The sequence below is a fragment of the Natrix helvetica genome (assembly GCF_964273705.1).
Source record: "Natrix helvetica genome assembly, chromosome: 12".
Classification (NCBI taxonomy): Eukaryota; Metazoa; Chordata; class Lepidosauria; order Squamata; family Natricidae; genus Natrix; species Natrix helvetica.
In genome coordinates, this window is record NC_138556.1 from 274,042 (window position 1) to 293,692 (window position 19,651).

Sequence of the window (19,651 nt, forward strand, 5' to 3'; positions counted from 1 at the left end):
AGTAGAATGTGTTGTCAAAATTAAAAAAATCCTTTCTAGAAGCCCAAGGTCATCTTTTGCCTCTGCACATGACTGGAACTGGATGGGTGGAACTGCCAGCGTGGCAGTGGGAGATTGGGCCATGGGATGGACTTGTGGGTGTGGGGGCAAGATCATGAACTTTCAACTGGGTGGGAACCCCAGGAAGCTTTCAGATTCGGGTTTCCACAGATGTGCCAAGATGTCTCTCTTAATAAATTGGAACTTTTGAGGAAAGCTCTGCCTTGAACTCTGATTTAATTTTGGATGATATTTGGAACGCTGACAATAGGTGTGAGTGAGAGAGATGAGAGTGAGAAAAGAGAGATGTAAGAGAGAGAGATGATATATAATAATATAATAAAATATGAGGATTACCTAAATTTGATAAGTTTGATAGAGATTACTAATATTATTATTGTGAATTGGATTAATATGAATGGTACCCAGAACCAACTCTGTTCACATACAATATGAATGTATATTTTTTAAAAATAAAGAAAATTAAAAACAACCATGGCAAGAAATGTCATAAATTGAGGCAAAACTCACTTAACTGTCTTGCTTAGCAACATAAATTTTGGGCTGTTATGGTCATAAATTGAGGACTACCTGTATGAATTTGTGTCTCAACAGGGATTGTAACAGCAACACATGGAGAAGACCAAAGGGCATCTTTCTCTCTTTCTAAGCCAGGGCAGTTTGGTGTAGTGGTTATGGTGCTGACTTAGAAACCAGCAGACTTTCAATTCTAGGCACAAGAGCTGCTTCGGGGGAGAAAGGCACAATAATTATTACCCCGCGTCTTCTATAAACCTCAGCGGGGCTAATTTACCTAAGCCTCCTATTTTCCCTACAACCACCCTGGGAAGTGGGTGGGCTGAGACAACTGGCCAATAGCGCGATGCAGCCGAAATAAAGGTGATCCTGCGCCGCTTCTCTCTTCCGAGGGCGGCTTTCATTTCTCCGTGGCCCCGAGCAGAAACGGCACGGGGTGACGCAGGCGCCGCTTCAGGCGAGGCTTCGCCTACGGCTCTGCCCAACCACCCGTGTCTTCCACGCGCCTCGGAGAGGCGCCGCGGGCGAGGCGGTGCGCGACCCCGAAGGCCTCCCCGGCAGCCCTTGACGACGGAATTCGGCGTCCCCGCGGCGGGCGGAGGCGGTTGGCCCCCCCCGATGATTTTCGCTTCCCTCAGCCGGGACCGAGTCCGGCCATGAACGGCAGCGAGGCAGCGCGGCTGCTGGACGCCGTCGACTTCGCGGCCCGCAAGCACTCGGCGCAGCGGCGCAAGGATCCGGAGGGGACGCCCTACATCAACCACCCCATCGGTGAGGCGGGGGCGCAAGGCGGGGCGCAAGGCGAGCGGGGGTAACCCTGCCCTCCGCTCTCCCCCGCAGGCGTGGCGCAGATCCTGGCGCAGGAGGCCGGCGTGGCTGACGTAGCGGTGCTGCAGGTGAGCCGGGGGCGGCGGTGGCGGTGGCGGCGGGGGAGGGGCACTCCCGGAGGGCACTGAGCCTCCCTCGCCCCGCAGGCCGCGCTGCTGCACGACACGGTGGAGGACACGGACACCACCTTCGCGGAGATAGAACAGCGCTTCGGGCAGGAGGTGCGGCGCCTGGTGGAGGAGCTGACCGACGACAAGGCGCTGCCCCGGGCCGAACGGAAGCGCCTGCAGGTGGAGCGCGCGGCGGGGCTGAGCGCGGGCGCGCGGCTGGTGGCGCTAGCCGACAAGCTGCACAACCTCCGCGACCTGGACCGGCGCGCGCCCGAGGGCTGGTCCGAGCAGCGCGTGCGCGAGTACTTCGCTTGGGCCGCGCGCGTGGCCGACGCCCTCCGAGGGAGCTGCCCGGAGCTGGAGGAGCCCCTGTGGCGCCTGCTGGCAGCCAGGGGCGTCGCGCGCTAGCCCGGAAGCGTCGCGGCGGAAGTGCCGGAGCCGCCAACCGCCTACTTCCGGGTGGGGCTCGGCCGCCACCGCAATGGCCTCCCGCGACCCGCCCGACCCGCCGGATTTCGGCTTGCTGAAGCGTCTGGCGCGGGACCAGCTGGTCTACCTCCTGGAGCAGGTGGGCGGGGGTGGGAGTGGGAGTGGGGGCGGGGGCCAATCGCGAGGGGCGGTCCTGACCCGATTCTCGGTTCCGCAGCTCCCCGGCAAGAAGGACCTCTTCCTGGAGGCTGATCTGATGAGCCCACTGGACCGTATAGCCAACGTCTCCATTCTGAAGGTGGGTCCGCGAGGATCTGGGACCTTTTGGTTCGCACCCTCGGCACCCCCCTCAGCCCATTTACAGCCAGTTTTCCACCTTCATGGCCAGTGGGGCCTGGCCTCCGTCCGCGCCCATTTGCCCAGACACCTTTTGACACCCCCCCGCCCCCCAGTCAATCGGGTGGCAGGCGGATGCAATTGGTGATGGGTGATTGCAGGGGCTGGGGGGGGGGACATGTGATGCAAGATTTTTTTAAAGTGCAAAAACATCCAGATCTGTCACTAGGACTAGCGGGGATGGGGAGCGGCAGCGAGAGTAGCAGCCGTGAGAGGCACTGGGGGAGGACAGGTAAGAGTGTGTTAGGAGGGACCAGGAAGGGAGAGAGGGGCACCTCTAGGGAGCTTTGCAAAGACAGCTTGGCTTGCAATCAGTCAGCTCCAACTAAAGGGCGGAAGAGGAGCAAGGCTGGTGCACCTCCCTCTGGTCCTGGTGATAGACCGGAATACTTTTGCACTTTAAAAAAATCTTGCAACACCTGCTCGCCAGTCCCTACGATCCCCCATCATATGCTGACCATATAACACCATTGCTTTTGCCTGCCACCTGATTGGCTGGGGGCTATTTGTCCTGTGCAGCCAAAGGCTGGAGTCAAAGGGTGTCTGGGCAAATGGGCAGGGACGAAGATTGAGGGTGGAGGGCCAGGAGAATGGCCAGGGGAGGGTCAACCGAGGAGGAAAGCTGGCTGTAAATGGGCTGGGGTGGGTGGCAAAGGAGGTGTGGCCAAAGGTCTGTGCCTAAACGTCCTATTCTGATCCGCGGGGGGGGGGGGGGGGCTTTCCTTTGTTCCCTCCTGAATCCGACTGCGTCTGTCTCTCCGCGCAGCAGCATGACGTGCACAAGCTCTACAAGCTGGAGAAGAAACCAGCGCGCAGCTCCAGTGACCAGTGAGTGGGCTGGGGGGAGCCGGGGGGGCATTCCACCCATGTCCCCCTGACCACAGCCTACCCTTCTCTCCAGGTTATGCTTCCTACTCCGTCCACGTCTCGTGAGTGTCCGGCTGGTGGCGGGTGAGTGGCAGGGAGTGCCTCCTGGGAGTGGTGGGATGATCCCATGAAGGCACGGCTGACTCAGTGCTCCTTGTAGAATTGATCAACGCCGACAAAGTGGCAGGTCGGGTACGCAAGTACAAGATCATCTTCAGCCCACAGAAGGTGAGGCTCGCTGCTGGTAGTGGGGCAGATAGTCTCAAGTGTTGGGTAAGCCTGGCTTCCCCAGAGTGGGTGTGGGGAGATTACATGGGGTTGAGCTCACCAGACTCCTGCTGCCTCCTAGCAGAATCCCTCTTTCCCATTCCAGGACAGATTACCTAAGGGGTGGGGGCAGAAGTGGGTTTCAGTTTCCTGTCCTCAAAATCTCTGGCACATCAAGTGGGTACTTCGAATTAGGGCATCACCTTTTTGTGAGAAACTTATAAGGGATGGGGAATAACATAGAAGCATTGCACTAACCACTTGGAAAAAGTTTTATTCTTCACCTCTATTTGTTGAGATGGAAAGAGATGTTTCAACCTGTGCTGGCTTATCATGCCACCCCTCCAACACCCCCCATCCCAGTTCAGTTTGTCAGTTCAGCTTGGGATTCCAGTGACATTGGTAGAGTGACTTCTTGGGGTTGCATGTGTGTGTGAGGAGGCTGTTATAATGCCCAGGAAAAATAGGATAGCTTTCCCTTTCTATGTTTCCTTAAAATGGGTGGGGAACTATGGCCCTTTTATGACTTGTGAACTTCAACTCCCATGCTGGCTCAGGAATTCTGAGAGTTTAAGTCCACAAGTCAAAAAGGGGCCAGAGTTCCCCCACCTCTACCTTAAAACCCGCATTATTAAAACCCCAAATTCAAAAATGAATTCCAGAACATGAGATTCCTGGAACAATCTTTAGGTTAAATCCTTGTGTGGTACTGGTCAGAAATGCTCTGACTGTCTTGAAGGCAGCACCACAACCACCCTTGCCTGGATTATTGAGCCTCAACTGGTAAAGGAGGTTTATGCCATAGAGGGCCCTTGGCCAGGAAAGATTACAAAAGCTCTTAAGGTCTTTGAGGCTTCTGAGTATGGCACTTTCATGGTTGGCTGTTTTCTCCTGCAGTTCTACACCTGTGAGCTGGTGTTGGAGGAGGAAGGGATCTATGGTGGTAAGTGTTGAGAACTGGGCCCAATGCATCACAGCTGGTTGCCTCTGTTAAGCCGAAAAGTATGGGGAGAAGAGGCTTGGAAATAGATGGGAGGTGATGATTCGGCTGGTCTCTCTTCCTCTAGACTCAAACTTCTGGCTATTCATTTAGCTTGTGAAAGGCAGATAGGCATCCAAACAATATTTCTGACCTTGTAGATGTAACCTGGGATGAGTGGTCGTTTTCCCTCCTCCCTCTGGATAATGACATCATCAGCATGGAGCTGCCCGAGTTCTTCCGAGATTATTTTCTGGTTAGTATTATATTTGGTAAAGTCATTTATGCTGGCTGTCGCTTTCTCAGTCCAGGAAGAAGGAAGCAAGGGAAAATCACTTTCAAAACCCTACAAGAACATTACAAAGACTTGTCCAAGGACTTGCAGGAAGTCAACACTGCAAAGGCATGTGTACTTCATCCACGTACACAAATAGCAATAGTACTTAGACTTATATACGGCTTCACAGTGCTTTTACAGCCCTCTCTAAGCAGTTTACAGTCAGCATATTGTTCCCAATAATCTGGCTCTTCATTTTACCTACCTTGAAAGGATGGATGGCTGAGACAACCTTGAGCCGGCTCAGATCTGATCTGCCAAATTGCAGGCAGCCGGCAGTCAGCAGAAGTAGCCTGCAGTACTCTTACATAAAACCTTTAGGACTTGAAGGGGATCTTTTTAAAAAAATCACGTTTCACATTTTTCAGAGCAGCAGCACAACTCTTAAAGAAAAATATTACATATTCACATAAATATTATAAGCATTACATGTTTGTCTAAATAAATCTGTAATAAAAGCCACATTTAATTATTACCTGCCAATTAGTAACTTGACATTACAGTATTTGTATACATTAGTGATACAGTAGTTGGCTCATATTGCAGATCATGATGCTTAACCGTTAATTTGATTTCCGTTTTGAGTGCAAATTGAGCAAATTCCATTTGCTTTATGTTGGTGAGGAAGAGATTTCTGGGTTTCCAAGTCAACTATGCCCTCCTGGTTCCAAGAGTTCCAACATTCCATTTACTTATGCAGGAAGCAGACCATCGGTGGATCAACACAGTGGCCCAGGCTTTACAGCTGATGAACTCTCTCTTCGGCCCATTCACTGAGACTTATGGACTTGGGCGGTGTGCCAAGGTGCGGCCAGATCAACCCAGGCGGGTGGGGTTGCTTGGAGAGAATGTGCCACAGAAAAAGAAATGGCTTTATGGAGGCTGTTGTTGGCTGAGCCATGGCTGAAAGTAAGGAGAAGGGGTGGCCCCATTTTGACGGAAAGCAGCCCTGTTTATGTAAAAGGCACTTTTCCTTCCAAGCTACCCAAAACCTTCCTGAAAGCTTTGCTCTGTGTTGGTAAGATGTTGGCGCTCTCTTGTCGGGACAAAGCAGGTACCTGTCATTAGGAAAGTATCTTGCAAGAGTCCTGCCTGTGATGTGGTAATCTGCAGGCCCTGTAAAGTGCAATGGGTTCATTTCTCCTAGATGGTCCATGAGCTTTGGCGTGACATAGCAGAAAAGAGTGAGGTTGACAACATTGATCGGAAGCCAGAGATTGGCCATGTCTTCCTTATAGACAGAGGTGGGTCTGGGGGAAAGGTGAGAGAGAGGTGGCATCTGCCTAGAAACCTTCCTTGATTCCTGTGGGAGCTCCTACTAAGCCTTCTTAGGGTGCGGGTGCTGTGTGGCAGCTTTTTTTTTGGGGGGGGGGGTTGGAAGTAAGAGAAAGTGATTCTCATAGACTTTAGTTCTTGGTTTCACATGTCCTGGAAGCTGCCAGAGATCCAAGCAATTGCCAAAAGGAGGAAGCTGTTGTTCCTTATTTTGAGCAAACAGTTTATTGATGAGCTTGAAATTGGTAAATAGAAGTGGCAAAACAGTCTGCTTTACCCAAGTGGAAGCTGTTCTGCAGCTTCAGATCTCTGTTCTTCTACCCTGCCCATAGCTGCTGCTTTTGGCTTCTGAGCCAGCCTGAGTCTCATGTTTATCTCTTTAGATGTGGATTACATTACAGCCCTTTGCTCTCAAGTGGTCTATGAAGGCCTGGTGGATGATACCTTTCGCATAAAATGTGGTGAGTTCCTCCCCAGCTTTGAGCCTCTGGCATTGGCATCTGACCTTCCAGTTTCTGAGGGCTGGATTGGAGGTGTCCAGAGGTTGACATTTACTGGGCCCTGGTAAACTGAGTGCCATGGGGCAGGTGATTGAGCAACCCAATTTCTACAGGAAGTGTGGATTTTGGTCCAGATGTTACCTCCTCTGACCGAAGCATTAAAGTCCTGCTGAATTCCCAGGACAAGGTAAACTATCTGCTCTGGGAGAAAAGCAGTTCAGGAGTTTCTGAGAGCAGAAGCCAGATGGTTGGGAGAGCCGCAAGGGGCTTCTCCAGGTTACCGCGATCTGGCCTGCATATCTCTACAGGTGTTCAGCGAAATCCGCAATGAGCACTTCTCCAATGTGTTCGGTCTCCTGAGTCAGAAGGCACGGAATCTGCAGGCCCAGTATGATGTGCGTAGGCTAGAAATGGGGCAATAATGGCCACAAGGCGTAGATTTGTTGGTGGCCCAGCCTGTAGGAAATGTCTCTCTTCCAGCGACGACGAGGAATGGATATTAAGCAGATGAAGAACTTTGTCTCCCAAGAACTGAAGGGCCTGAAACAAGAACATCGCTTGCTGAGTCTCCGTAAGTCCTCTCAGTAGGGGTGTCCCAGGCAGAGGAATGTTAGTATCAAAACCTCCCTGGACTCTTTGCATGGTCCACTGCCTCGTCCCAGCCAGATGTGGGCTGCAGAGCCTTTGCAGCCATTCTGTAAAACCTGTCTCCAGCAGGAGGGCTTCAAGCTCTCTTTAGTTGTTAAGACTCAGTGTTGAAGGATTCAATGGCAGCTTTAGGTGTGTTCCAGAAAATATTTTCCCCCTCCTGGTTTGACCATCTTCCTCATATGTGCAGATATTGGGGCCTGTGAGTCCATCATGAAGAAAAAAACCAGACAAGATTTCCAGGAACTGTTGAAGACGGAACATGGTAAGAAGGGTTGTACAAGTGAACTGGCTGAATCTGATTATGGGTTGGAGTTTAATGTGGAAAGGTATCAGATGAACAGAAATCATCTCCTGCGACTCTTTCAAACTAGTGGGAAGCTTAGCAAGTGGGCAGGGAACAAGAGTCTTTTAACAAACAAGTTGTTCTTTTCAGGTATTTAGTTGCAAGATACATATATGATTAAAGACCACCTCGAGGTGGTGAACATTTGCACTTTGGAGGAATGTTTGCATCCTTTCCCCCCAGAAAGGATGCAGAAACCTTAAGATGTTATGCAAATGCTGCATAAGGGAAGTGGATCAGATGTGGTCCATTGTATGGAATAAGCAGCAGGAAGGGCAGAGAAGGACATCGATTCCAACTTCCTTGTCGCTGGGAGTGTGAGGAGAAACATCAAAGGAACTTGAGTGGGTGGGTGGCAAAGCCAGGACTGAAGAGCCAGGCCTTGGAATACCTAGCCCTTCGGGGGTCTGGTCTTGCAGAGGAGATGAATTCAGACCCAGGTGCAAAAGAAATGCATGAAGGAAGAGGGGAGAACAGGCAGGGTATGAAATGGGGTAAGCATGGTTGCAAGGAGAGGAATGGAAGTATTGAACAGTTTTGTTATCAAGGATTTAGTTAAAGACTTTTTAAAATGCTTTTAAATTTCCTTGGCTCGCTGCATTTTGCATAACTACTCCAAAGCAAGGTTGGAATCAGTGTGCATTGAATGCTGATCTTTGGAGTCTCCATATGGAAGTAGGGAAGTCTCCCTCTGGGCCTCGGCCTGACTCTGGAAGATTCTCAGCTTGAGGGTTGGGCTGCTTGTGGGCGTTGGCTGCTTCCTTTCTGGTAGCTGGAGGGGCCTCATGAGGAGGGGAGGTGCTAGGAGGCAGAGGCCATGCAGGCAGAGGTCTTTGGCAAGCAAGAAAGGTGAGAGAGAGGCTGGGCCTAGCTTTGCTCTCATCACTCTGTTTGCTTGGCAGCCCTTCTGGAAGGGTTTGATATCCGGGAGAGCATTAGCTTCATTGAAGAGCACATTGACCGGCAGGTGAGAGGAGGCTGAATCACGGGAATGAAGAAGCGGCCCAAGCCGAGGTCTGGGGAAGGCTGTCCATTGACTGGTTTCTCCTGCACTCTTCCGAAAACAGGTCACCCCAATTGAGAGTCTGAGGATATCGTGCCTGTTGTCGATCACGGAAAACGGTGGGTTCTGGCTTGGAAGGGAGGGCTGGATCAGGCAGGCCCTGCTGTGTGCCTTGACCCCATGTCTTCTGCCTGCTTCCCCAGGACTTTCTCCCAAGGACTACCGCTCTCTGAAAACCCAGTACCTGCAGGTGAGGCCGGACGTGTGGCCCTCCCCTGGGTGACAGAGAGGTCCCAAGTCAATTTTCTGGAGGTGCAGCTCTGCCCTCCAAGGATTTCTCTTACTTTCACTCTGTTCTGCACCCACCTCTTGTTTTGCTGTGATGCCTATCCCTGCCTGTTGGCAGAGTTATGGCCCAGAGCACCTGCTGACCTTCCATAACCTGAAGCACTTGGGGCTCTTGACGGAGCAAGTGTCCGGTGAGACTCTGACGGCTATGGAGAACAAAGTCAGCAAACTGGTGACGGATAAAGCGGCAGGTAAGGGATCTTGGGATTTCGTTGCTCCTGGGAAGGGACAAAGAGATGGGTATCTTCAGTCCTCAAGAACTCTTTCCCCTTCCTCCCCCTCCCCAGAGAAGCTCTCGGATGCCTTCAGTTCACTGGCCAGGAAGAACAATTTCCGAGCTATAAGCAAGAAGCTGGGCCTGGTGAGTTCATGATTCAGGGAAGGCAGGGAGGGAAGAGGCCTCCAGTTGTGACCACCGGTTCCCTTGCAGATCCCACGTGGGAATGGAGAATACGACCTGAAAGTGCCCCAGGACATGGCCTACGTGTTCAGTGGCGCCTATGTGCCCCTCAGTTGCAAGATAATGGAACAGGTGCTAAGAGCCTTTGGACCGCTGGGACTAAAGGGGCTATTTGAGGAGGGCTCCTTTTCTCCCTTGGCAGCTCTGGATTGACTCTACTCTATCTCAGGTGCTGGAGCGGAGGGGCTGGTTGGGCCTAGAAGAGGTGGTGAGGCTGCTCGGGGGCCATGAATTTGTCACAAGTAAGTGGCTGGCTGGGTCTGCTGCTCCTCCAGCTTAAGACTGGGGTCCTGTTCCCACATCCGGGTCTCCATCCAGCAACTTCACCCTTCTGGACAGAAAGGAGCGTGCTGTGTGTTCCCTTCAGTGATCACAGTGCGGATTTTATTATCAGCAAACGCATTGGCATGTATCCCCCAAAAGTTGTGGTGGTGACTCAGTCTTGCTGTCTAAAAAGCTGTATCAGCAAGAGAATTGGGGAAGTTAGGAGAGCTGCCAGGGTCCTTGTCATCCTCCTAATTCCCATTCTGCCTCTGGGAGGTGCTTATATGAAGGAGTCATTGTTAGGACTCTGAGTGGATGCAGACCTGAGGAGGAGGAGGTGGAAGAGAGACCAATCAGATTGATCAATCAGATGCCTCCATAGGCACCTGCCAACTGATCTGGAGGCATAGATTTAGGTATGTTCTCCGTGCAGCTGCAGAAGAGCCTCGACCTCCAGCCTCCCAGCAAGTCATCCTGGCAGTCTTCTTAGGAGGCTGCACCTTCTCTGAAGTTGCTGCTCTCCGCTTCCTTGGCAGAGAAAGAGGTATGATACACCCAAACTAGGGCAATAGTTGGTGGACTCACGTGGTGTAACATTCTGAGCCCCTTCACATAAACTGGATGGTGATGTAGGTTAGTTTGAAGTGAGGGGCCCACTTCTAGCCATTTTGAAAGTAAGCTTGGGCAAATCAAGAGAAAAAGTAAGCTTTTTGTAACTGCTTTCCCCTCCGTTTCCAGTTGTGCAGATAAACCAGTTGGTGGTAGCTTCCTATCGGGCTTCTTTTGGGACTGAGTTTGGAGTCTTTTGGACTTTTGTCTTGCTCTTCCTTCAGGAAGTCATGCAGGTGTTGATAACCCCCCCCCCTCCTTCTGCTTTTCTCACAGTCCCGTAGGGGATAGATAAGTTAGGCTGACAAGGGACTTAAGCGAGGGTCTCAGCATCACTGCGATCACACCATCCAGGGCAGGGAAGCCTTTTGTTCTCTGCTGGGTCACCTTTGGTTCCTGCCTCTCCTCCAGGGCTTCGGTTCATAATCCTGACGACGGCCATCACCAACAGTGCTCGCCTGCTAGAATCTATCATGGAGATGAGGATGTGACCGCATTCAAGGCAAACTGGAGGCCAAGGGATGCTTGAAAATACCTTGGTGGTTCTGCCCAGCCAGAGAGGCTGCGTTCCCACCAGCTGGAGAATCACCGTCATTTACCTCCCACAATAAGGAGAGCATAGAGCACCTTTTCTCTTCTGGTCTTCCATTGGGTGGGAGCTGCTGGTCTCTGTGTTGGAGTTCTTTTATTAGTCCAAAGGTGCTTCTCTGGAAACGGGAGCTTTCCTTGGGAGAGGAAGTGTCTAGCAAGGCAGAGAAGTGTACAGCAGTGAAAGAAAATGAGAATGTTTTAGTGAAAGGAAGAAAGGCCAGAATTTCAGACAGGTCTTTCTTCCTCACCCAAGAAAAATGAAGAAAAATCCTCCATAGATTGAAAAAACCCTACATGGCCCAGCACCCCACCCCTATATTTTCCGCCTTTCATTTCTGGAAACTTTTCCTCTGCAATAAATGGGTCCGTGTATAATGCACATAAACATCTTGCCAGAAACCACAGGAATAAGACAAAATAAAAGATTAATTGATGTAACTGCTACTGGTCAATTGCCTTTCATGCGGTTTTCCTGTTTAACGGATGCCTTTGTGCCTGTTTGCTCTCATCCTCTCCCTTCCCCAAATCCCAAATAAGAAATGCTCCCAATTCTTTTCCTTCTAGTGGAAGATGAACCAAACTGGATGAAAAAATTTTTTTTGGGGGGGGGGGGGGAAACAGACATAACATAATTGGGGGGAGCCACCTGGCAGAAGTGACAGGATGCTGCTCTTCAAACGGATACCTTAAATGGCCTCAGATCTCCGGCAATTCCCTACCTGGGTAAAAGCGTCCCCCCCCCCTCTGCCATAGCCTCCAGACGGCTTGCAGCGAACCGAAGTAGGCCTGGTGGAGCAAAGGAAGACCACTGACGCCACCGTTTCTTCCCATCTGGGTCTGATTCGGGGCGACGCCTGCCGCTTTCTTGCAAGGGGTTGCAGGCGTCTTTCTGGGCCCCCGCTGTTTCCCGGGGCGATGACTGGCCCAGCGTCGGCCAAGGCTGCACTAGAAGGCGGCTTCTCCGGGTTTCTAGCCTCGCGCCAAGAAGGGGCTGCGGGGCGACTCGGGAGGCGGGCAGCCTGGGAGGGGCAGCGCAGCGCCGCTCAGGTGCGAGGCCAGCAACGCCCCCCCCTGCAGCGACGCTGAGGGGCCCGCGGGCGCCCTTCGTAAAGTTAGACTTCCTGGCCCCGCCTACAGCGGCCGCCGACCCCGGATTGGCCGCGGAAGAGCACTCGTGGGCGGGCCCTCGGCTGAGCCAATCGCGGCGCGGCGGGGGTTTGAATCGCGAAGCAGAAACGGTCGGGACTGAGGAGCAGCGGGCGCGGAGCCGCCTTGTCGGCCGAGATGAGACGCAGGTGTGAGGGGGTCCGGGGAACCGCGGGGTCCGGGGGTGGTCCGGGTCGGGGGCGACCGAGCTGACGGCTTCCCTCCCTGCACAGCGAGGTCCTGGCCGGCGAGTCGGTAACCTGCCTGACCCAGGCGCTGAGCCACCTGCGCGGCATCTGGGAGGAGATCGGCATCCCGGAGGACCAGCGGCTGCAGCGCACCGAAGTGGTCAAAAGGCACGTCAAGGTGAGCGGCGGAGCGGGGGCGGGCGGGCGGGCGGGGGCTGGCCGGTGACTGGCCGGTGACTGAAGCGCGCTCTTCTCCCCGGCGCCGCGCAGGACCTGCTGGAGCGGATGGTGGCGGAAGAGGAGGGCCTCCGGGAGCGGCTGCTGAAGAGCATCGCGCGGTGCCGGAGGGAGCTGGCCGCGCTGGGCCAGGAGCTGCAGCTGGCGCCCTTCGAGGTGAGTCCACGTAGCGCTGCCCCGCGCCCCCACCGCCGCCCGAGCCCGACTATCACCACCTTCCTGTCTTGCAGGAGGACGAGGGGGCCACCGTCCTGCAGCTGGAGAAAGATCTGCGTACCCGAGTGGAGCTGATGCTCAAGCGGAAGCGGGAGAGGCGCCAGGAGTTGCGCGCCCTGCAGGAGCGCGACCAGGAGCTGGCCGGGCTGCTCGGCCGGGCGCCCTACAACATTGGCAGCAGCAGCAGCGAGGCCGTGCCCAGCCTGGCGGAGCTGGACTGCTTCCGGCGCCACCTGGCGTCCTTGGCAGCTGAGAAGGTCTGGGCGTCTCCAAGAGGGGAAGGGTGGCTTGGTGCGTCTTGGTGGTGCTGACCGTTTCCTTTCCCCTTAGGAGCATCGGCAGGCAGAGTTTGTCCACCTGAAGCAGAAGGTCGTCCTCTGTATGGAGGAGCTGGAGCAGGAGCCCAGCAGCACCTTGGAGCGAGAGGCCGTGTGCCAGGAGGACTCAGGCGCCTTCTGCTTCTCCCTGAACAACTTAGCTGCTTTGAAGGATCTGCTGCAACAGGTTGGGGGAATATGTGCTGGGAGGGCAGCCACCCAACCCACCCACCTTCCTTTAGTTCTCCTTGGACCTAAGTCTGTTCCTTTCTTGTCTCCCAGCTGGAGGAGAGGAGAGCTCAGAAAAAGGCTGTATGTGAAGAACTGCGCAGCCGCGTCCTGAGGCTCTGGGACTGGCTGCAAGTGCCTCCCGAAGAGAGAAAGGCCTTTGCTCCATACATGGAGGGCGGCTCCAGAGCCAGCATCATGGACGCTGTAAGAGGACAGGCTCCCTTCCCGGGTATGAGGGCCCTGCCGGCTCCTGGAGGTCCAGGAACAGCACTCGCCCCTACTCCATTCGCATTGAAAGGCTGTGCGTCAGATAAGCCCTTCCTTCCTTGTCTTTCACTGCCTTGACTCCTCTCCCCGCCCCCCTGCCTCTTTTAGCTGCACCTAGAAGTTGACCGCTTGGAGGAACTGAAGGGCCAAAACCTGCAGGTGGTGGTGGAGGCCATTCGGGCTGAGCTGGCCACTTACTGGGACAAGTGCTTTTTTGGGGAGGAGCAGAGACGCTCCTTTGGCCCCTACTATGAAGGTGGGTTGGGGGGGCAGTGTTGAAGGTGAGCAAGGCCGTCTTCAATGGCCCTTTCCTGCTATCCTACAAGCTTTCCTCCATCATAGACACCTTCAGCGAAGAGTTGCTGCAACGACACGACAATGAGCTCGTGCGACTGAAGCACTACTACGAGACTCATCAAGAGCTCTTTGAAGCAATCCACAAGTGGAAGAGGAGCTGGTGTCTCTTTCAGGAGCTTGAGGTAGTTGTGAGCTGGGCTGGGTGGGCTCGGCTGCCTCTCCAGGCAGCATGAGACTCTCACCTTTTCCTCCCTGTAGAAAAAGGCTACCGATCTAAGTCGCTTCACCAACCGAGGAGGCAACCTCCTGAAAGAAGAGAAGCTGCGTGCCAAGCTGCAGAAGACACTTCCCAAGGCAAGTGGTCCCAGCCACTCCCCCCATCCTGTGAACCTCTGGCAGCCCCACCTAAACTTGACTTTTTCCAGTGCAGTTGGAGGAGGAGCTGAGGGTCCGTGTTGAGCTGTGGCAGCAAGAGCATGCTCAGGACTTCCTAGTGAGTGGGCAGCCCTTTATGGAGCATGTGGCCGAGCAGTGGCGCCTCCATCATCTGGAGAAGGAGAAGGAAAGGCAGGAACGGGTGAGTGGACAGCCTCAGCCTTCCATACATGGCTGTTAGTTTATCCCAGGGGTGACCAAACTTGGGAACTTTAAGACTTGTGGACTTCAACTCCCAGAATGGTAGAAGGGTAGCAAGCCTGTTGATTGGTAGCTGTGCTTAGTCCCTTCTAGCCGAAGGGCAGCCAGGAGGAGCGATTTTGCCTACAAGCCCACCCAGCAGTTGTGTCCCCCTTCTCCCAAGGAGGCAGTTCTGGGCTCCCTTCAGCAATGCTGGCTTGTTTGCTTGTTTGTTTGTTTTTAATAGTAATTTCATTAAAGATTATATCAATAAAAACTATTTTTTATTTTATTATATTTTATCTATGCATTTTATTTGCTGCCTGTCTTATCGGCTGCCTGGGCGGCTTACAGTTAGATATAAGCTAAAACATAAAAAGTTAAAAACAAATATAAACTAAAAAAAGGAAAATAATAAAAAATACAAAACAAGAATAAAGGAAATATGTAAAGAAATGACTTTCCCCTTTAGTAACTTGGAAAAACACAATCTCTTCTCTTATCCCACTGGTTACACATAAATAAATCCATCAGGCCTTGTTACTTCAGTCCTGAAACCAGCAAAGATCCATTGACGGGAGAAGAACAGGTCTAGTTCAACCTTTACCTTTAACAATCATGGTCTTTAGTCGCTTCAAATAATATCCTGGAACAGGGGTCCTCAACCTGTGGCCCACTACCAGGGCGTGACCTATACCTACAACATTTCTTTTCATTTTTCTTTGTCCCTTCTCACAAAATTATTCAAAACATTAACAATCCTGTTCTCTAAATCCAATACAGGAAAATTACCCAGGTTACTTTCTTGGTTTGTCATCCTTTGAATTATTAAGCATGAACCGATTTCTTTTGTATGTCCAGTGAAACATCTTTTTCCTTGTCATTTTTGTAACCTTTCATTTTTAAAGCCGCTTTCAGGTCAGTCTCAGTCATGCCAAGAAATGTTTGTTCCTCTTGCATGGCATCTTTGAAGCACAGATATTAATTTCTGGCTCCATTGTTCAAAATACCCTTCAGTACATCTAATATTAAAATATTTTGCTTCATTCTATATTAGTAAGTCAAGTTTGAGTGTTCTCTTTTAATTAATCTCTAATTCCTTCCGGTGTCCAATTTTTTATAATTTTATTTTTTTCCAAAGAATTCAGAATGAAAGCATTTTCTCATGGGAAAGATTCTTTATAATTCTAATTTTTTATTTCAAATTTTTATTGTCCTGTTGTCCGTTTGTGACTTTGTAAATCAATGTTTTATTCACCTTTTTGCTGTTAATTCCAAAAAAATAAAGTTAAGTTCTTAAATTTATATTTAAAACTTTCTCACTAAGGCTGAAGGAGACTCACCTGGTGCTGCAAAGTTTCAATCCAAAAGCTCCTGGTAGCTGAAAAGCAGCTAACAAGTAATTTCCTAAAACATTTAGAAAAGGAGTAGATGAATGGAATGATGTCTCAAAGGCGCCAACAGCACCTGGGACAAAAAGCAGTTCAGGGGTGAGAAAAGTCAGGTCCTGCACTTAGGCAAGGATAACCAAATGCCCAGGTACAGAATGGGTGGCACCTAGCAAATGTGAGAGAGCGCCAGGTGTCCTAGTGGACCAAGTATAAGCCAGCCTTGTGCGGCAGTTGCCCCAAAAGCCAATGCAATCCCAGGCTGCATCGTCAGTGGGATTAGAATCAAGATTGCCTGAAGTGTTAGTACTGTTTTATGCTGCACTAGGGAATATTGCATCCAGTTTTAGTCACCACAATATAAAAAAGATGTTGTGACTCAGCATTGTCTGGGAGGGTCCCTGCTTGCACAGGATTTGGACTAGAAGACCACCGAGGTTCTTTCCAGTCCTATGATTCTGTGCTGTAAGACGGCTGTTCCCTTGCCTCTCAGAGCTCTAAACCCATCAGAGACCTGGGGGATCTTTTGTGGGTTTTGGGACATGCAGAGCAGGGCTCCACCACTGGATGCCAGAAGGTTTCTTTCCCCACTTTGAAGCAGAGCCGGTTCCAGCTGTGCTGCTGAGCACTTGGAGCAGAGATGGCCAATTGCAACCCCTCCTGCAGCGACTTCCTCCCCCAACTTCTGACTTGCCCTCTGATTCCAAGTGTGGTAGCTAAGCAGCTGGTCCATCTCTTTGATGAACTAAATGAAAGAGATGATTTAACCAAAAAATTCACTTGAGATCCATCTCAGATACGCCAGCTCCTGTTTAGCCTACTCCCATTCCATTCTGCCTTTCAGCAACTCAAAAAGTCCCGACAGATGGAAGAGGAGATGCTCTATGGCAGCACCCCCACCAAGAGACGGGCTGTGGGCATCACTACACCTGGCAAAGCACGGAAGGTAAGGGGGGTCACCCAGAAGTCAGGGTTTGCCTTTTTACCTCGCATATATAAATGGGGGACAGCTTTTTTCCTTTCCTCTTTAGTGTCATCTTTTCCCTTTGTGGACTTTTTTTGCTGGAGCCCTGGACACTCCTGGCCTTTTTTGAATGCCTGAAGAACCTTGGGTCCAAGACTAACCCGGAAAGCGGGGTGATGGCTTTGTTATTTGCTATATAGCCCAGTTAGCTTTTTTTCTAAACAAATGTAGTTTTTAAAAACCGGGGCAGTTGGAGGGCCTCTCTAGGATACAAATGCTCCCAACAGCGTTATCAGGTGCAAGGTACCAAGAACCTGGCTTGCTCAGGGTAGTTACTTTATTGCTGTTCACCCATAAAGGAAATCTTACCAGACTGAAGCCCCTTGGGAAGATTTAGGGGAGGGTCCCTTCTGGGCCTCTTTCTGCACACCCATGATTGAAGGCTGATCTGCCTGAGCTTTTGGGGAAAGGCCCCCACCCTCTTGCAATTCAGCCGCAGGTTCCACCAGGAGCATCCAATCCATGCCTGCAAAGGGACCCGTTTCCAGGTAGAAGAGCAACGGAGATGGTTAGAGGGCTGGAGGTCAAAACATATAAAGAACAGTTGCAGGAAGTGGGCATGTTGAGTCGAGTGGAAAGAAGGACGAGGGGTAAAAGGATAGTAGGGTCCCAAGAGGGGATCATCCTACTCCCCACAGCACCTGAGGGCAGGGCAAGAAGTGTGAGACACAATAAAATTATGTCCTTGATCGGGTTTCTAATCCATTTTCTGCGCAGCTGAAGGTATTGTGATGTAAAGACATGCAGTAGATCTGAAAGTGAGAACTTTTCCCTGGAAACGGCCATGGGATTTTTTTTTTGCTTTGCACCAGGAACCCCTTTTTTTACCTGGACTTTTCTTGCAGCTCAACGTTACCACCTCAACTCCCAACAGCACCATCCGCTCAGCCCTGAGAGGTTCGGCGTTAAACTCCCCCGGATGCCACCCACCCCTGTCTGCAAGGAAGGTAAAGAGCCTGGAGGGAGGCAGCCTCCCATCCCATTCCCAGCTCTGTCAGAGGGCCTGCAGAAGAGGCTGCAGAAACTAGAGGAAGCTCAGCAGTGGGAACTGGCCTAACACCACTGCAGTACCCAAGTGTTGCAGCTGGCACTTGGCAAGAGGCCCCGGCCACAATAGAGGTGGTTAGCCTCCTTGGGTGGGCTGCTGCCCAAATCCAGCCCTTTAGCTGTGGCACAGGCCTTCTGCAGCTCAAGGTTTTGGAATGCAGAAAGCAAAAGCAACATGACAGCTGGGACGTTCCTACATTGCCCCCTCAGCTGTGCCCAGGCAAGAGCACCAGAGCTCATCCCTGTGGCACTAGGGACTGAGTGGCTTCAGAGCCATCCTTTGAGGAGGATGGAGAATGGCAGTCCTACATTCCCAGAAGAGCTCCACCCTGGCCTTTGTCAAACATGGCCCTTCCTGTGCCCCTTCCTTTAATCTCCTGGCTGTCCTTGCCCAAAGGGCCACTCCCCTCTCTGCCTGCAGCCTGTCCGCACCCCCATCCGTGTGGTTGCCAAGACCCCTTCCAGAGGCCAGACGGAGCGCAACAAGGAGAACGTGCCTCAGCTCAACAGAACACCTCTGAGCGGTGGGTGTACCCTGACAGCCCCTGCCCAGCACAATGGCAGCATTTACTCTGTTGCCAGCACCTATTCGGCATTTGCGGTAATTCCCTTCTCCCTCTTCTTCCCCTCTGCCCTTCTGTCCCCGCTGGCTCTGGAGGCCGAAGCAGCCTGCGAGAGTCACCAGATGGCTGCATTCCCCCGCAGGGCCTCTGGCCAGTCAGCCCTTGCCAAAGGAAGACCAAGGGGCTGGGTGGGTCCCACTTGCTGACGGGGCTCCTTTTGCTGCTGCTTCCCCTGCCTGTAAGTGGCAGTGGCGAGGGAGGGGCCGCTGCATGCAGAAAGAGAGGGCTCCGTGGCTGGAGGTAAGCTTGGGCAGGGCAGACCACAGTTCTGCCTCCCTCTACCCAGTTCCTTCCCTGCCACTGCTTCCCCTCCCACCAAAAGCACCTCATGTTGTCCAAATACCTACCCCATTGCCTTTTAAGCCCCTGCTCCTCGCAGCTCCCTCTGCCGCCTTCACACCAGCTGTTCTTTTCCTTCCCCAGCGCGCACTTTCAGAGGCTTCCAAATCTGAGCACCCGTCCCATGTCCTCAACTCCACGGCTTCCAATCCTGACAGCTGAAGGGGGGCTGTTACTAGCCCTGGATCCACTCACCATCCAGGGTCCAGCATGAACTGAATCTTCTGGGGCCCAGTTTATGCTGCCACTTTTAACCTTTTGATGAATTGATTTCCAAGTTTTATGTTACAGGGAGTAAAGGTTTAGATGCAGCAGCTTCTGGGCCATGGCCTGCTGCCTTGTTAATGGGGTGCGGGGGGGGGGGCAGCAGCCGTAGATTTGCCTTCCTCCTTTCCTTGGGCAACCTTGTCCACCCAGGTCCTGCTCTTTAGCAATGGCCTCCTGCTCACCTTGGGCACAGGAAGGGAGTCCTCTACAAGGATGCACCGCCTCCCTCTTCACCGACTGGCCCGTCTCCTGGCTGGGCTGGCATCCTTGGCACTTCGACTGTACATTTAATGATCAGGGCTAAATTTGCACCTTCTTCACTACAGCAGCCTCTTATTTATTTCTGTGGCTGTTTGCTTGTTCAAAGATGTAGGTGAGCAGCAAAAAATCAGTTGTACTGTTTTGAAAAAGCTTTTTTTAAATGTCAGACTTTGCTCTACATAAAAGATAATTTTATTCTGCATTTAATGTTGTGCTTCTGATATGTAAACGTTGCTGTGCTGCCTTAAGAAACATCTGTGCTGCTCACTTCAGAGGAAACTTGCGGTGACCACTGACCACCACCACCATCCCCGCTCAAAATTCTCATTCACGTCCTGGGATCAAGATGGAACTC

The 19,651-nt window shown here is 52.1% G+C and overlaps 3 protein-coding genes across 9 annotated transcripts; all 3 read left to right on the top strand.

The window, feature by feature from the left end:
* Nucleotides 1-715: 715 nt before the first annotated feature.
* On the top strand, nucleotides 716-1,922 carry HDDC3 (HD domain containing 3; the record flags this gene model as incomplete). Its single annotated transcript, XM_081964522.1, has 3 exons — nucleotides 716-1,347; nucleotides 1,417-1,472; nucleotides 1,551-1,922. Exons 1-3 carry the CDS (start codon nucleotides 1,233-1,235, stop codon nucleotides 1,920-1,922), a joined length of 543 nt encoding a protein of 180 aa, XP_081820648.1. The 5' UTR covers nucleotides 716-1,232.
* VPS33B (VPS33B late endosome and lysosome associated) lies at nucleotides 1,583-11,271 on the top strand. Of its 4 annotated transcripts, none has more exons than XM_081964519.1 (23): nucleotides 1,855-2,082; nucleotides 2,161-2,241; nucleotides 3,106-3,167; nucleotides 3,241-3,290; nucleotides 3,367-3,434; nucleotides 4,371-4,416; nucleotides 4,614-4,708; nucleotides 5,490-5,594; nucleotides 5,937-6,033; nucleotides 6,448-6,525; nucleotides 6,678-6,751; nucleotides 6,873-6,959; nucleotides 7,045-7,135; nucleotides 7,403-7,477; nucleotides 8,461-8,525; nucleotides 8,626-8,680; nucleotides 8,765-8,811; nucleotides 8,968-9,100; nucleotides 9,197-9,270; nucleotides 9,340-9,441; nucleotides 9,539-9,611; nucleotides 10,016-10,177; nucleotides 10,654-11,271. In XM_081964519.1, the coding sequence occupies exons 1-23, from the start codon at nucleotides 1,996-1,998 to the stop codon at nucleotides 10,731-10,733; spliced, it is 1,887 nt and encodes a 628-aa protein (XP_081820645.1). In that variant the 5' UTR covers nucleotides 1,855-1,995; the 3' UTR covers nucleotides 10,734-11,271. The 4 variants fall into 4 exon arrangements, with proteins under 4 accessions (XP_081820646.1, XP_081820645.1, XP_081820647.1 ...); XM_081964521.1 differs by having other exon boundaries at nucleotides 10,067-10,177; XM_081964520.1 differs by lacking the exon at nucleotides 1,855-2,082 and adding an exon at nucleotides 1,583-1,694 and having other exon boundaries at nucleotides 8,626-8,811.
* A 710-nt stretch (nucleotides 11,272-11,981) lies between these two features.
* PRC1 (protein regulator of cytokinesis 1) lies at nucleotides 11,982-19,498 on the top strand. Of its 4 annotated transcripts, none has more exons than XM_081965278.1 (14): nucleotides 11,982-12,128; nucleotides 12,213-12,345; nucleotides 12,438-12,560; nucleotides 12,635-12,877; nucleotides 12,951-13,124; nucleotides 13,220-13,372; nucleotides 13,544-13,691; nucleotides 13,778-13,914; nucleotides 13,991-14,086; nucleotides 14,163-14,309; nucleotides 16,580-16,681; nucleotides 17,605-17,706; nucleotides 18,204-18,407; nucleotides 18,853-19,498. In XM_081965278.1, exons 1-14 carry the CDS (start codon nucleotides 12,118-12,120, stop codon nucleotides 18,928-18,930), a joined length of 1,851 nt encoding a protein of 616 aa, XP_081821404.1. In that variant the 5' UTR covers nucleotides 11,982-12,117; the 3' UTR covers nucleotides 18,931-19,498. The 4 variants fall into 4 exon arrangements, with proteins under 4 accessions (XP_081821404.1, XP_081821406.1, XP_081821405.1 ...); XM_081965280.1 differs by having other exon boundaries at nucleotides 18,204-18,330; XM_081965279.1 differs by having other exon boundaries at nucleotides 18,228-18,407.
* The last annotated feature ends 153 nt before the right edge of the window (nucleotides 19,499-19,651 follow it).

Bases quoted from the DNA above. Each gene is read 5' to 3' on its own strand.
- VPS33B (XM_081964518.1), top strand. From the start codon at position 1,996: ATGGCCTCCCGCGACCCGCCCGACCCGCCGGATTTCGGCTTGCTGAAG. The intron at 2,083-2,160 runs GTGGGCGGGGGT...TCGGTTCCGCAG, and splicing joins TGGTCTACCTCCTGGAGCAG to CTCCCCGGCAAGAAGGACCT. The intron at 6,034-6,447 runs GTGGGTCTGGGG...TTATCTCTTTAG, and splicing joins TGTCTTCCTTATAGACAGAG to ATGTGGATTACATTACAGCC.
- PRC1 (XM_081965278.1), top strand. The intron at 12,878-12,950 runs GTCTGGGCGTCT...CTTTCCCCTTAG, and splicing joins CGTCCTTGGCAGCTGAGAAG to GAGCATCGGCAGGCAGAGTT. The intron at 17,707-18,203 runs GTAAAGAGCCTG...CCTTGCCCAAAG, and splicing joins CACCCCTGTCTGCAAGGAAG to GGCCACTCCCCTCTCTGCCT.